This window comes from Salvelinus namaycush, chromosome 8 (assembly GCF_016432855.1).
Source record: "Salvelinus namaycush isolate Seneca chromosome 8, SaNama_1.0, whole genome shotgun sequence".
NCBI classification, from domain to species: Eukaryota; Metazoa; Chordata; class Actinopteri; order Salmoniformes; family Salmonidae; genus Salvelinus; species Salvelinus namaycush.
In genome coordinates, this window is record NC_052314.1 from 12,339,828 (window position 1) to 12,356,980 (window position 17,153).

General features: G+C 46.3%; 1 protein-coding gene across 1 annotated transcript in view; it reads left to right on the forward strand.

Moving 5' to 3' along the window:
• Positions 1-17,153, forward strand: part of LOC120052405 (protein phosphatase 1H-like) — a 54,866-nt gene that overhangs the window by 17,391 nt on the left and 20,322 nt on the right. The window contains exons 2-3 of the mRNA XM_038999287.1: positions 1,292-1,463; positions 9,303-9,662. Of these exons, the coding sequence (XP_038855215.1) occupies positions 1,292-1,463; positions 9,303-9,662 (532 nt within the window). The remainder of the gene's footprint in view (positions 1-1,291; positions 1,464-9,302; positions 9,663-17,153) is intronic.

A 17,153-nucleotide genomic window follows, 5' to 3' on the forward strand; every position in this document is an offset into this window, starting at 1 on the left:
AACTATTGTTTGTTAACAAGAAATTTGTTGAGTGATAGAAAAACTAGTTTTAATCACTCCAACCTAAGTGTATGTAAACTTCCGATTTCAACTCTGTGTGTGTGTGTGTATGTATGTGTATATATATATATATATATATATATAGCAACATATATAAATATATAATTATAATGTACTTTTTTCTGGACTGATGGCCTGCATCTGATGGTCAGTTTGAGGGGAGGGAGCAGCTGTGAGGCTGCCTCTCACCTGACTCACCATCTCTCCGCTCTCCCTCTACTGATGGTGAAATTCAAGTCTCACTGCATTATTTCTGCCTCATGCACCAATTCATGTTGCTACTCCTATGACCAGAGAAAGTGAAATATTCCTTGATATTAACAGACACAAGCTAATAATAGTAGCAAAGCAGGATTATCGGAAGAGTTTGCTATATTCATTCATTACAGCTGCAGTGCTGGTTGTGGCGTGAGTGGAAGTAGGGAGAAGGCATATTTTATGGCTTTTAAAAGTGTTGAACAAAGTGTTGACAGTGCTGAATAACAACTTACACATGAACTTACTCATAAAAACAGCAGCCCTTTGCTGTATTCATTGAGTCTCTAGTCGTGGTTTTGTAATATCACAGTATCAACTTTGCTGTGCGTTCAAAGCTTATTTTTACAGTCCATGGCTCGAGGAAACTGCAGACATGGTGATCTGAGCTATCTGATTGGCCAGCGGTAGGCCTATAGGTGCACTTGATTTGCTCTCTGGTCCTGCCGGGTAGGTGGAGTTTTACCTTCACACATGAAATCGTTCAAAATGGGAACACGTTGCCTTCCCGGCACTAGGGCTACTGAATCAAGTGCACCTACCGCCAACAACATGAAATGAAAAAATAAAGAATATATAGGAATGCAAGGCTTTATTGTTGGGTTTTTACAGAAATGTTTGGTGATCGACTAGGAATGCCTTGGAGAACGACCAGTCGACCGTGATGGACTGGTTGGTGACCACTGTGACCACTGAAATGTTTTTGAAGATAATGTATCTTGAAGTGTAATTTAAAATGTTGAGGCAAGAAGGGGAGGTGTGTGGCGAAGACATGGCACGTCTCTCTCCAGAAATCAGGTGCTCAGCTCTCCAGAATGGGCTCAGCTTCCTCCCGCCAATTCTTGCTCATTTATTGTTGCATTGTATGAATTGTTTGTTTACATAAAGTATCCACTGGTTCAGATGTACCTGCTGCCCTTACTTTACGAGAGAAATGAATGTGTGTCTGCTTCCCATTGGCCTCTCTCTCCCACAGGGTGATCAACGCGGGGAAGAGCCATCTGAACGAAGACCAAGCGTGCTGTGAGGTGGTGGTGGTGACGAGTAGACCCAGTGCCGGGGGCAACTCCACCTCCAACAGGCCCCCTACCACCCGGAGGAGGTCCTCTCTGCCCAATGGAGAGGGGCTGGGGCTCAGGGAGAACGCTGTGAGTAGCCCCTCCCCCTTTCCAGATGTAGTCTAACACCCTGGGGCCTTCCCTCTCATTCTATCACATCAGGACCTGTATACTCTTCTATTCCCCGGCCTCACATCATCCATAGTCTCTTATCCAGCCTGACATATAAGCCTGGTAAGCAAGGTGAAATGAGGCTACAGTCCACTGCCTTCCAGCTACAGCAGTGGTCGCTAAGCCTGGTTCTAGAGCGAGCTGCAGGGTGCGGTGTGCAGGGTTGTGATATTCCAGCACTAACACACAGGATGTGAAGACTGCCATTCCAGCCCAGCGCTAACACACTTGACCATGTCAACTAATCTGCAAAATTATGGTTAGCTGAAAGGGGAGTGTAAGTGATGGACGGGAACAAAAGACTGCAGACTAGTAGTTGTGTTCCTGTAGATGACCAGGGTTGGTTCCAGAGCTGCAGACTAGTAGTTGTGTTCCTGTAGATGACCAGGGTTGGTTCCAGAGCTGCAGACTAGTAGTTGTGTTCCTGTAGATGACCAGGGTTGGTTCCAGAGCTGCAGACTAGTAGTTGTGTTCCTGTAGATGACCAGGGTTGGTTCCAGAGCTGCAGACTAGTAGATGTGTTCCTGTAGATGACCAGGGTTGGTTCCAGAGCTGCAGACTAGTAGTTGTGTTCCTGTAGATGACCAGGGTTGGTTCCAGAGCTGCAGACTAGTAGATGTGTTCCTGTAGATGACCAGGGTTGGTTCCAGAGCTGCAGACTAGTAGTTGTGTTCCTGTAGATGACCAGGGTTGGTTCCAGAGCTGCAGACTAGTAGATGTGTTCCTATAGATGACCAGGACCAGGGTTGGTTCCAGAGCTGCAGACTAGTAGTTGTGTTCCTGTAGATGACCAGGACCAGGGTTGGTTCCAGAGCTGCAGACTAGTAGATGTGTTCCTATAGATGACCAGGGTTGGTTCCAGAGCTGCAGACTAGTAGATGTGTTCCTATAGATGACCAGGGTTGGTTCCAGAGCTGCAGACTAGTAGATGTGTTCCTATAGATGACCAGGGTTGGTTCCAGAGCTGCAGACTAGTAGTTGTGTTCCTGTAGATGACCAGGGTTGGTTCCAGAGCTGCAGACTAGTAGATGTGTTCCTATAGATGACCAGGGTTGGTTCCAGAGCTGCAGACTAGTAGATGTGTTCCTATAGATGACCAGGGTTGGTTCCAGAGCTGCAGACTAGTAGTTGTGTTCCTGTAGATGACCAGGGTTGGTTCCAGAGCTGCAGACTAGTAGATGTGTTCCTATAGATGACCAGGACCAGGGTTGGTTCCAGAGCTGCAGACTAGTAGTTGTGTTCCTGTAGATGACCAGGACCAGGGTTGGTTCCAGAGCTGCAGACTAGTAGATGTGTTCCTATAGATGACCAGGGTTGGTTCCAGAGCTGCAGACTAGTAGTTGTGTTCCTGTAGATGACCAGGGTTGGTTCCAGAGCTGCAGACTAGTAGATGTGTTCCTATAGATGACCAGGACCAGGGTTGGTTCCAGAGCTGCAGACTAGTAGATGTGTTCCTATAGATGACCAGGGTTGGTTCCAGAGCTGCAGACTAGTAGTTGTGTTCCTGTAGATGACCAGGGTTGGTTCCAGAGCTGCAGACTAGTAGATGTGTTCCTATAGATGACCAGGGTTGGTTCCAGAGCTGCAGACTAGTAGTTGTGTTCCTGTAGATGACCAGGGTTGGTTCCAGAGCTGCAGACTAGTAGATGTGTTCCTATAGATGACCAGGGTTGGTTCCAGAGCTGCAGACTAGTAGATGTGTTCCTGTAGATGACCAGGGTTGGTTCCAGAGCTGCAGACTAGTAGTTGTGTTCCTATAGATGACCAGGGTTGGTTCCAGAGCTGCAGACTAGTAGTTGTGTTCCTGTAGATGACCAGGGTTGGTTCCAGAGCTGCAGACTAGTAGATGTGTTCCTGTAGATGACCAGGGTTGGTTCCAGAGCTGCAGACTAGTAGTTGTGTTCCTGTAGATGACCAGGGTTGGTTCCAGAGCTGCAGACTAGTAGATGTGTTCCTATAGATGACCAGGACCAGGGTTGGTTCCAGAGCTGCAGACTAGTAGTTGTGTTCCTGTAGATGACCAGGACCAGGGTTGGTTCCAGAGCTGCAGACTAGTAGATGTGTTCCTATAGATGACCAGGGTTGGTTCCAGAGCTGCAGACTAGTAGATGTGTTCCTATAGATGACCAGGGTTGGTTCCAGAGCTGCAGACTAGTAGTTGTGTTCCTGTAGATGACCAGGGTTGGTTCCAGAGCTGCAGACTAGTAGATGTGTTCCTATAGATGACCAGGGTTGGTTCCAGAGCTGCAGACTAGTAGATGTGTTCCTATAGATGACCAGGGTTGGTTCCAGAGCTGCAGACTAGTAGTTGTGTTCCTGTAGATGACCAGGGTTGGTTCCAGAGCTGCAGACTAGTAGATGTGTTCCTATAGATGACCAGGGTTGGTTCCAGAGCTGCAGACTAGTAGTTGTGTTCCTGTAGATGACCAGGGTTGGTTCCAGAGCTGCAGACTAGTAGATGTGTTCCTATAGATGACCAGGGTTGGTTCCAGAGCTGCAGACTAGTAGTTGTGTTCCTGTAGATGACCAGGGTTGGTTCCAGAGCTGCAGACTAGTAGATGTGTTCCTATAGATGACCAGGACCAGGGTTGGTTCCAGAGCTGCAGACTAGTAGTTGTGTTCCTGTAGATGACCAGGACCAGGGTTGGTTCCAGAGCTGCAGACTAGTAGATGTGTTCCTATAGATGACCAGGGTTGGTTCCAGAGCTGCAGACTAGTAGTTGTGTTCCTGTAGATGACCAGGGTTGGTTCCAGAGCTGCAGACTAGTAGATGTGTTCCTATAGATGACCAGGACCAGGGTTGGTTCCAGAGCTGCAGACTAGTAGATGTGTTCCTATAGATGACCAGGGTTGGTTCCAGAGCTGCAGACTAGTAGTTGTGTTCCTGTAGATGACCAGGGTTGGTTCCAGAGCTGCAGACTAGTAGATGTGTTCCTATAGATGACCAGGGTTGGTTCCAGAGCTGCAGACTAGTAGATGTGTTCCTATAGATGACCAGGGTTGGTTCCAGAGCTGCAGACTAGTAGTTGTGTTCCTGTAGATGACCAGGGTTGGTTCCAGAGCTGCAGACTAGTAGATGTGTTCCTGTAGATGACCAGGGTTGGTTCCAGAGCTGCAGACTAGTAGATGTGTTCCTGTAGATGACCAGGACCAGGGTTGGTTCCAGAGCTGCAGACTAGTAGTTGTGTTCCTGTAGATGACCAGGGTTGGTTCCAGAGCTGCAGACTAGTAGTTGTGTTCCTATAGATGACCAGGGTTGGTTCCAGAGCTGCAGACTAGTAGTTGTGTTCCTGTAGATGACCAGGACCAAGGTTGGTTCCAGAGCTGCAGACTAGTAGTTGTGTTCCTGTAGATGACCAGGACCAGGGTTGGTTCCAGAGCTGCAGACTAGTAGTTGTGTTCCTGTAGATGACCAGGGTTGGTTCCAGAGCTGCAGACTAGTAGTTGTGTTCCTGTAGATGACCAGGACCAGGGTTGGTTCCAGAGCTGCAGACTAGTAGTTGTGTTCCTGTAGATGACCAGGACCAGGGTTGGTTCCAGAGCTGCAGACTAGTAGTTGTGTTCCTGTAGATGACCAGGACCAGGGTTGGTTCCAGAGCTGCAGACTAGTAGTTGTGTTCCTGTAGATGACCAGGACCAGGGTTGGTTCCAGAGCTGCAGACTAGTAGTTGTGTTCCTATAGATGACCAGGGTTGGTTCCAGAGCTGCAGACTAGTAGTTGTGTTCCTATAGATGACCAGGGTTGGTTCCAGAGCTGCAGACTAGTAGATGTGTTCCTATAGATGACCAGGGTTGGTTCCAGAGCTGCAGACTAGTAGTTGTGTTCCTGTAGATGACCAGGGTTGGTTCCAGAGCTGCAGACTAGTAGATGTGTTCCTGTAGATGACCAGGGTTGGTTCCAGAGCTGCAGACTAGTAGATGTGTTCCTATAGATGACCAGGGTTGGTTCCAGAGCTGCAGACTAGTAGTTGTGTGCCTGTAGATGACCAGGACCAAGGTTGGTTCCAGAGCTGCAGACTAGTAGTTGTGTTCCTGTTGATGACCAGGACCAGGGTTGGTTCCAGAGCTGCAGACTAGTAGTTGTGTTCCTGTAGATGACCAGGGTTGGTTCCAGAGCTGCAGACTAGTAGTTGTGTTCCTGTAGATGACCAGGGTTGGTTCCAGAGCTGCAGACTAGTAGTTGTGTTCCTATAGATGACCAGGGTTGGTTCCAGAGCTGCAGACTAGTAGTTGTGTTCCTGTAGATGACCAGGGTTGGTTCCAGAGCTGCAGACTAGTAGTTGTGTGCCTGTAGATGACCAGGACCAAGGTTGGTTCCAGAGCTGCAGACTAGTAGATGTGTTCCTATAGATGACCAGGGTTGGTTCCAGAGCTGCAGACTAGTAGTTGTGTTCCTGTAGATGACCAGGGTTGGTTCCAGAGCTGCAGACTAGTAGATGTGTTCCTGTAGATGACCAGGGTTGGTTCCAGAGCTGCAGACTAGTAGTTGTGTTCCTATAGATGACCAGGGTTGGTTCCAGAGCTGCAGACTAGTAGTTGTGTTCCTATAGATGACCAGGGTTGGTTCCAGAGCTGCAGACTAGTAGATGTGTTCCTATAGATGACCAGGGTTGGTTCCAGAGCTGCAGACTAGTAGTTGTGTTCCTATAGATGACCAGGGTTGGTTCCAGAGCTGCAGACTAGTAGTTGTGTTCCTGTAGATGACCAGGGTTGGTTCCAGAGCTGCAGACTAGTAGATGTGTTCCTATAGATGACCAGGGTTGGTTCCAGAGCTGCAGACTAGTAGTTGTGTTCCTATAGATGACCAGGGTTGGTTCCAGAGCTGCAGACTAGTAGTTGTGTTCCTATAGATGACCAGGGTTGGTTCCATAGCTGCAGACTAGTAGTTGTGTTCCTGTAGATGACCAGGGTTGGTTCCAGAGCTGCAGACTAGTAGTTGTGTTCCTGTAGATGACCAGGACCAGGGTTGGTTCCAGAGCTGCAGACTAGTAGTTGTGTTCCTGTAGATGACCAGGACCAGGGTTGGTTCCAGAGCTGCAGACTAGTAGATGTGTTCCTATAGATGACCAGGGTTGGTTCCAGAGCTGCAGACTAGTAGTTGTGTTCCTGTAGATGACCAGGGTTGGTTCCAGAGCTGCAGACTAGTAGATGTGTTCCTGTAGATGACCAGGGTTGGTTCCAGAGCTGCAGACTAGTAGTTGTGTGCCTGTAGATGACCAGGGTTGGTTCCAGAGCTGCAGACTAGTAGTTGTGTGCCTGTAGATGACCAGGACCAAGGTTGGTTCCAGAGCTGCAGACTAGTAGTTGTGTTCCTGTAGATGACCAGGACCAGGGTTGGTTCCAGAGCTGCAGACTAGTAGATGTGTTCCTGTAGATGACCAGGACCAGGGTTGGTTCCAGAGCTGCAGACTAGTAGTTGTGTTCCTGTAGATGACCAGGGTTGGTTCCAGAGCTGCAGACTAGTAGTTGTGTTCCTGTAGATGACCAGGGTTGGTTCCAGAGCTGCAGACTAGTAGTTGTGTTCCTGTAGATGACCAGGGTTGGTTCCAGAGCTGCAGACTAGTAGTTGTGTTCCTGTAGATGACCAGGGTTGGTTCCAGAGCTGCAGACTAGTAGTTGTGTTCCTGTAGATGACCAGGACCAGGGTTGGTTCCAGAGCTGCAGACTAGTAGTTGTGTTCCTGTAGATGACCAGGGTTGGTTCCAGAGCTGCAGACTAGTAGTTGTGTTCCTGTAGATGACCAGGGTTGGTTCCAGAGCTGCAGACTAGTAGTTGTGTTCCTGTAGATGACCAGGGTTGGTTCCAGAGCTGCAGACTAGTAGATGTGTTCCTATAGATGACCAGGGTTGGTTCCAGAGCTGCAGACTAGTAGATGTGTTCCTGTAGATGACCAGGGTTGGTTCCAGAGCTGCAGACTAGTAGATGTGTTCCTATAGATGACCAGGGTTGGTTCCAGAGCTGCAGACTAGTAGATGTGTTCCTGTAGATGACCAGGGTTGGTTCCAGAGCTGCAGACTAGTAGATGTGTTCCTGTAGATGACCAGGGTTGGTTCCAGAGCTGCAGACTAGTAGTTGTGTTCCTGTAGATGACCAGGGTTGGTTCCAGAGCTGCAGACTAGTAGTTGTGTTCCTGTAGATGACCAGGGTTGGTTCCAGAGCTGCAGACTAGTAGATGTGTTCCTGTAGATGACCAGGGTTGGTTCCAGAGCTGCAGACTAGTAGTTGTGTTCCTGTAGATGACCAGGGTTGGTTCCAGAGCTGCAGACTAGTAGATGTGTTCCTATAGATGACCAGGGTTGGTTCCAGAGCTGCAGACTAGTAGATGTGTTCCTGTAGATGACCAGGACCAGGGTTGGTTCCAGAGCTGCAGACTAGTAGTTGTGTTCCTATAGATGACCAGGGTTGGTTCCAGAGCTGCAGACTAGTAGATGTGTTCCTGTAGATGACCAGGGTTGGTTCCAGAGCTGCAGACTAGTAGATGTGTTCCTGTAGATGACCAGGGTTGGTTCCAGAGCTGCAGACTAGTAGATGTGTTCCTATAGATGACCAGGGTTGGTTCCAGAGCTGCAGACTAGTAGATGTGTTCCTGTAGATGACCAGGGTTGGTTCCAGAGCTGCAGACTAGTAGATGTGTTCCTATAGATGACCAGGACCAGGGTTGGTTCCAGAGCTGCAGACTAGTAGTTGTGTTCCTGTAGATGACCAGGACCAGGGTTGGTTCCAGAGCTGCAGACTAGTAGTTGTGTTCCTGTAGATGACCAGGACCAGGGTTGGTTCCAGAGCTGCAGACTAGTAGTTGTGTTCCTGTAGATGACCAGGACCAGGGTTGGTTCCAGAGCTGCAGACTAGTAGTTGTGTTCCTGTAGATGACCAGGACCAGGGTTGGTTCCAGAGCTGCAGACTAGTAGATGTGTTCCTATAGATGACCAGGACCAGGGTTGGTTCCAGAGCTGCAGACTAGTAGTTGTGTTCCTGTAGATGACCAGGACCAGGGTTGGTTCCAGAGCTGCAGACTAGTAGTTGTGTTCCTGTAGATGACCAGGACCAGGGTTGGTTCCAGAGCTGCAGACTAGTAGTTGTGTTCCTGTAGATGACCAGGACCAGGGTTGGTTCCAGAGCTGCAGACTAGTAGTTGTGTTCCTGTAGATGACCAGGACCAGGGTTGGTTCCAGAGCTGCAGACTAGTAGATGTGTTCCTATAGATGACCAGGGTTGGTTCCAGAGCTGCAGACTAGTAGTTGTGTGCCTGTAGATGACCAGGGTTAGTTCCAGAGCTGCAGTATCTACCTCCTCTGTAAGTCTAGCCTCCTGTCCCTCTCAACCCACCCTACTCAGGCCCACTCAAAGCCTACACCAATATACACCTACACAAGTGCCCCATTTAATCACTTCATCAGACAGTGAAATAATACCAAGCATGATGTACTGTTTTTGGCATGCTCTATGTTATATACTGCAGACTGCTTGCAAACAATAGTTTTGCAGCTACAGTGGGATATGAAAGTGTTTTAGGTACATGAAGTCAAGTGATGTATTTGTATACATGTGGTTTGTTTTGTTCTACTTAAATTCCTGTGTGTGTCTGTGCATGCCGGACCACACAGGAATATATGTATATTTGATGGTCTCTGAGATGTACACACGCTTCCTATGTGTGTGCTGCAGTTTTCAGGTCTACCACAGAAAAAAACTAAACAGTATGTGTTCGTGCTTGGGGAATATCTGTTTCCTTCTGAAATACTGTGTGTGTGTGTCCAGGACGTGGAGCCCGGACTGACCTTCCACTACTGGGGTCTGTTTGACGGCCACGCGGGCTCAGGGGCAGCGGTGGTGGCATCTAAGCTGCTCCAGCACCACATCATAGAACACCTCCAGGAGGTCCTGGATGTCCTGAGGAACCCGGCCCAGCTGGCCCCCATCATCCAGGGGGAAGAGCCCACCAACTACCACCTCACCCCCACCACTCACCGGGGCATCACCAGGGCCGCCTCCCTGCGGGGGGCTGCAGGGGCCCCCGGCTCCCCTAGCCACCCCCCGCTCACCAGGTTCTTCACAGAGAAGAAGATCCATCACGAGAGCATGGTGATGGGAGCCATTGAGAACGCCTTTAAAGAGATGGTGAGTTCAGGGCTATGTTCAGTAGGCGAACATTGTAGATGGAAGTGTAATGAAAAGAGTGGACGTGATTCCTTGTTGTACATCTATTTCTATCTGAACGACTATGTTGTGGCCTGTTGAACTCCGGTCTGAAGGAACGTATTTTCAATTGTGCTGAGTGATGTTCTGAGAGTAAGGGACTCTACACATATTAACCATGCATTAATTAGACATTAATTATAGCATAAGGGACACCGCAGCATCAATTAAATACAGCACATTCACTTTAAGAGACATCGCAGCACACTAACTATTCATTATCCGTTCATTATCTGCTCAGTTGATGGACATTGATCAGCGGCCTCTTGGCAATTACAGTATTTTTTTCTGCCGATTTATATAAGCAGTTGGCATACGGAGATCAACATCGCAAACTACTGGGAATAGGACTAGTAAGCATTGTATGAATGCAGCTTCCTTCTTTATTTCTAATAATAACTGTCTGGTTATTGTACATAAAGACATACTCTGCCTGTATGTCTGAAGTAGGTTAATTAAGCAATAAGGCACGAGGGGGTGTGGTACATCCAATCACTGGCCACTTTAATAATAGAACACTAGTCACTTTAATAATGTTTACATATTTTGCATTACTCATCTCACATGCATATACTGTGTCCTATACTATTCTACTGTATCTTATTTTATGCCGCTTTGACATTGCTCGCCCAGTATTTATATGTTCTTAATTCCATTCCTTTACTTTAGATGTGTGTGTATTAGGTATTTGTTGTGAAATTGTTAGATATCACTAAACTGTTGGAGCTAGGAACACAAGCATTTCGCTACACCCGCAATAACATCTGCTAAACGCATGTATGTGACAAATAACATTTTATTTATATGGCCAATATATCATGCCTTAGGGCTGTTCTTAAGTACGACACAACACAGAGTTCCTAGATACAGCCCCTAGCCGTGGTATATTGGCTATATACAGTTGAAGTCGGAATTTCACATACACCTTAGCCAAATACATTTAAACTCAGTTTATCATAAATCCTGACATTTAATCCTAGTAAAGATTCCCTGTCTTAGGTCAGTTAGGATCACCACTTTATTTTAAGAATGTGAAATGTCAGAGTAATAGTAGAGAATTATTTCAGTTTTTATTTCTTTCATCACATTCCCAGTGGGTCAGAAGTGTACATGCACTCAATTAGTATTTGGTAGCATTGCCTTTAAATTGTTTGACTTGGGTCAAACATTTCGGGTAGCCTTCCACAAGCTTCCCACAATAAGTTGGGTGAATTTTGGCCCATTCCTCCTGACAGAGCTGGTGTAACTGAGTCAGGTTTGTAGGCCTCCTTGCTCGCACACACTTTTTCAGTTCTGCCCACAAATGTTCTATAGGATTGAGGTCAGGGCTTTGTGATGGCCACTCCAATACCTTGACTTTGTTGTCCTTAAGCCATTTTGCCACTACTTTGGAAGTATGCTTTGGGTCATTGTCCATTTGGAAGACCCGTTTGTGACCAAGCTTTAACTTCCTGACTGATGTCTTGAGAAGTTGTTTCAATATATCCACACAATTTTCCTGCCTCATGATGCCAGCTATTTTGTGAAGTGCACCAGTCCCTCCTGCAGCAAAGCACCCTCAGAACATGATGCTGCCACCCCCGTGCTTCACGGGTGGGATGGTGTTCTTTGGCTTGCAAGTCTCCCCCTTTTTCCTCCAAACATAATGATGGTCATTATGGCCAAATATTTCTATTTTTGTTTCATCGGATCAGAGGACATTTCTCCAAAGTACGATCTTTGTCCCCATGTGCAGTTGCAAACCGTAGTCTCGCTTTTTTATGGCGGTTTTGGAGCAGTGGGTTCTTCCTTGCTGAGCGGCCTTTCAGGTTATGTCAATATAGGACTCGTTTTACTGTGGATATAGGTACTTTTGTACCCGTTTCCTCCAGCATCTTCACAAGGTCCTTTGCTGTTGTTCTGGGATTGATTTGCACTTTTCGCCCCAAAGTACGTTCATCTCTAGGAGACAGAATGCGTCTCCTTCCTGAGCGGCATGAAGGCTGCGTGGTCCCATGATTTTTATACTTGGGTACTATTGCTTGTACAGATGAACGTGGTACCTTCAGGCATTTGGAAATTGCTCCCAAGGATGAACCAGACTTGTGTAGGTCTACAATTTTTTGTCTGAGGTCTTGGCTGATTTCTTTTGATTTTCCCATGATGTCAAGCAAAGAGGCACTGAGTTTGAAGGTTGGCCTTGAAATACATCCACAGGTACACCTCCAATTGACTCAAATGATGTCAATTAGCCTATCAGAAGCTTCTAGAGCCATGACATAATCTTCTGGAATTTTCCAAGCTGATTAGGCACAGTCAATTTAGTGTATGTAAACTTCTGACCCACTGGAATTGTGGTACTGTGAATTATAAGTGAAATAATCTGTCTGTAAACAATTGTTGGAAAAATTACTTGTCATGCACAAAGTAGATGTCCTAACTGACTTGCCAAAACTATAGTTTGTCAACAAGAAATGTGTGGTGTGGTTGAAAAACGAGTTTTAGTGACTCTAACCTAAGTGTATGTAAACTTCTGATTTCAACTGTACCACAAACCCCCGAGGTGCCTTATTGCTATTTCTAACTGGTTACCAATGTAATTAGAGCGGTAAAAATACATGTTTTGTCATACCCGTGGTATACGGTCTAATATACCAGGGTTTTCAGCAAATCAGCATTCAGGGCTCGAACCACCCAGTTTATGTTTCTTAACTCCAGGTTTGATTTTAATTTGCTCCATCTTCAGCTGTGTCTGTGTGTTCTTCGGCAGCTCCTTAGCATTAAGACGAGTGGGTGTCTTAACAGCTGGCTGCCAGTGATAAGGCATGTTACCCCTCTCTATCTCCCCATCGCTTTAATCCATTATCTGTGACTGTTCCTTTCAAATCAGCAGCATATGGTGCCAGTCAATCCACAGTAGCGCAATTGGTGGACTTTTCCCTTACAACCCGCAGGCCCTCCAAAAATGTCTGTGCTGCTCAACATCTGGTTGTGGGGCTGTAAGTGGATGTGTGGACTTGAATTCAGCTCAGTCAGCAGCCCAGTGGTCATACACACAGAGCCAATCAAAAGAGTGGTCATGACAGGATTGGTCAATGAGGGGTCAGGAAGGTCGTGGGTTATTAGCCTTGTTGTCTAACGTTCTTATTGAGGATTCTTGCTTTTGTCCCTGCTGACTTCAGCTGTTTCCTATCTACATATCTGAGAGAGAGTTCACCTCCTGGTGTCTAGTTAATTGATAACATCGAAGCCTGAAATGCTGATATCTGAGTGCCAAAATGCATTCTGATCTCACCTGTTCCATATAACTGCTGACATTAACATACATAACGTCAGACAGACCTGGGTACTGCGGTGGTAGCTGTTTCCTCTACATCACCACTAGATGGCAGTGTGCAGCCATTTATTGAGAGTTAGTGTGATTTTCCCAGCCTATTGTCACTGTCAACCCAATCTATCGAGACTAATAATAATGCACCTGTACACATTTCAGACTGTTTATGCTTAACGATTGTGTTATAATGAAAGTGTGATGTACACGAATTTAAGATTAAACATCTATATAAATCCAGAATTTCATCAAAAAACAGTACACGGTCATGCCGATACAGTTGAGTGGATGTCACACACATTTTTGGCTTTGATCCAACAGCAGTCTATTATGGAGAATTTGTTGTTAAACCCGTACCATGATATTCCACACTATTCAGCTCATTCACATACTTGATTTCATAACGTGATAAAACTGCTCTCTTTTCTCTCTCTATCGCTCTCATTCTTTATCTCTGTCACTCTCTCTTCCCAGGGACAAGGGAACACTTTTCTGTCCCTCTGCTCCCCCATTTCTTCGTGATCTCGCTTCTTATTTTAATTAACCTAATTCTCAAATAAATGTAAATCTGTCATCATTATTGGGGTGGTGGTGCATATTTGCCAGTAACTCTGTCTGACTAGTTTACCCCTCTCTTATCTGGGGTAACCACCAACCACTGGCTCGGAGTCTAGTTTACCCCTCTCTTATCTGGGGTAACCACCAACCACCGGCTCGGAGTCTAGTTTACCCCTCTCTTATCTGGGGTAACCACCAACCACCGGCTCGGAGTCTAGTTTACCCCTCTCTTATCTGGGGTAACCACCAACCACCGGCTCGGAGTCTAGTTTACCCCTCTCTTATCTGGGGTAACCACCAACCACCGGCTCGGAGTCTAGTTTACCCCTCTCTTATCTGGGGTAACCACCAACCACCGGCTCGGAGTCTAGTTTACCCCTCTCTTATCTGGGGTAACCACCAACCACCGGCTCGGAGTCTAGTTTACCCCTCTCTTATCTGGGGTAACCACCAACCACCGGCTCGGAGTCTAGTTTACCCCTCTCTTATCTGGGGTAACCACCAACCACCGGCTCGGAGTCTAGTTTACCCCTCTCTTATCTGGGGTAACCACCAACCACCGGCTCGGAGTCTAGTTTACCCCTCTCTTATCTGGGGTAACCACCAACCACCGGCTCGGAGTCTAGTTCTCAGGCTGACATGAATCACCACATTCCTATGGAAACGGGCCGTGTCTGGAGGAGGCTGCCAGAGCCTGATAAACACACAGAGACAAGTAAACATCAAAAAGAAACATGGCTCACGACGGCCTTATCAGCAATCTGTTTACAGAAGGACAGAAATAACAGGGGAAGATCAGATCTTTGGGAAGCCTAGTCTTCCTCTCTGCTGCTCTGGAAAGACATGCATATACCCCACTAAAGCTACAGTCAATTATGCCTGTAATGGGGTAAAAACCCTAATCCTAACTTGTTGTCTTGCATTGACTGTTTGTATGCTTTGATGTAATTGTGAAATAGTTTTTTTCATTGTGCCTACCAGATGCCATAAGGGAAGAAAGGTGTAGCTAGTTGTTTATGCGGAAAATATTTATTATTGAAGGCTTCCCTCCCTGCAGCCACAGGCGTTTGATGACAGGATGAATATGTATGCACCGCTACAGATTCAAAACTCACCCTGGGTGAAGGACACATTTGTTCACGTCGTTCCCCCTTCGTAACACACACACACACATACACACACGATCACACAGACAAACACGCGTACACAGACAAACACACACACATCTCCTGAGAAATGTGTTTCTCCTCCAAGCCGACAGCAGTGGTGGAAAACGGTTGCTGGCGTGTCACTAGGGCCTTGTTACAGGAGAGTTTTACACACACACACACACACACAAATACACACAAATGTCAGTGAAGACACTTGTCAGCGCATGCTCTGAGTACGCGTCCTGGTAATCCGTCTGGCCCTGCGGCCTTGTAAATGTTAACCTGTTTAAAGGTCTTACTCTCATCGTCTACGGAGAGCGCGATCATACAGTCGTCTGGAACAGTTGGTGCTCTCATACATGGTTCAGTGTTGCTTGCCTCGAAGCGAGCATAGAAGCCATTTAGCTCGTCTGGTAGGCTCGTGTCACTGGGCAGCTCCGCTATGCTTCCCGTTATAATCCTCTGTGATAGTTTGCAAGCCCTGCCACATCCGACGTACATCACTGGGCCCGAATTCCCTGCCATCCAGGACCTCTATACCAGGCGTTGTCAGAGGAAGGCCTTAAAAAGTTTCAAAGACTCCAGCCACGCAAGTCATAGACTGTTCTCTCTTCTGCCGTACGTCAAGCGGTACCGGAGCGTCAAGTTTGGGACCGAAAGGCACCTGAACAGCTTCTATCCCAAGCCATAAAACTGCTGATTAGTTAATCAAATGGCTACCCGGACTATTGACATTGACCCTGTTTTTATGATTTATTTCATTATTTTAATTGTTTTGCACATACTCTCTTGCACTGACTCTATGCACACTCACTAGACTCTACTCATACATACTACACTGACAGTCCAACACACATACTGTACACACACACACACACAAAACACACTCTCTCACACACACACACACATAGACACACTTTCACATTCTTCACATATGCTGTTGCTACTCGGTTTGTTATATATCCTGATTGCCTAGTCACTTTGACTCCTACCTACATACTGTATTGCCTCAACTACCTCGTACCCCTGCACATTGACTCTGTAATGGTACTCCTGGTACACTGAACTAAAATATAAATGCAACATGTAAAGTGTGGGTCCGATGTTTCATGACCTGAAATAAAATATCCCAGAAATGTTCCATAAGCACAAAAAGCTTATTTCTCTCAAATGATGTGTACAAATTTGTTTACATCCCTGTTAGTGAGCATTTCTCCTTTGCTCAGATAATCCATCCACTTAACAGTTGTGGCATATCAAGAAGCTGAACAGCATGTTCATTACACAGGTACACCTTGTGCTGGGGACGAAAGGCCACTCTAAAATGTGCAGTTTTGTCACAACACAATGCAACAGATGTCTCAAGTTGTGAGGAAACGTGTATGGCATCATGTGGGCAAGCAGCTTGCTGATGTCAACGTTGTCAACAGAATGCCCTGTGGTGGTGGGGCAATGGTATGGGTAGGCATAAGCTACGGACAACGAACACAGTTGCATTTTATCGATTGGAAATTTGAATGCACAGAAATACAGTGACGAGGCCCATTGTGATCCCATTTACGGTATTTGTGACCAAAGGATGCAGATCTGTATTCCCAGTCATGTGAAATCCATAGATTAGGGCATAATTCAATTATTTAAATTGGCTGATTTTCTCATGAACTGTAACTCAGTAAAATGTTTGAAATTGTTACCTGTTGAGTTTATATTTTTGTTCAGTGTATGTATAGCTTTGTTTTTGTGGTACTATTTCATTTTTATTTAGCAAATATTTGTTTTACTTTTTAACTCTGCATTGTTGGGAATGGGCTCGTAAGTAAGCATTTCACTGTAAAGTCTACTGTTGTATTCGGCCCTATACAATTTTATTTGACACAAACCAAACACGCACACAGTCTTGTAAAACTAACCTTGTGTGTTTCCACAGCGGACTACATGCTAGGGACAGAGTACATGTATTAGCGTGCATTATTTCTTCACTCTTAACATATCTCTAGAGACTCATGACATTGCTGTAACCCAGGATACACATTTTCACTCATCACTTCCTGGTCTGGACCCGTATTCATACAGCCAGCGTCACAGTAGGATTGTTGACCCTGCGATAGACGAGCATCCTATCCAGGGGAGTATGTAGCCTTGTACAATGTACAATGTACGATGTACAATGTACATCAAGCTGCTTCACGCTACAGAAAGATTGGCTGCTGCCCTATGAGCTGTTCTTGCTCGGACAAGGCTACATACTCTGGTTTGTGCTTCAAACCATTTTAACTTCTCCACGACTCTCTCACGATTGTTTAGAATAGAAAGGGTTAACTTGTGAAATGGTACATAATTTTGGTAGAGCTATAGGTTGGTTGGTTGGTTGGTTACATTTTTTTGTTAGCTTTT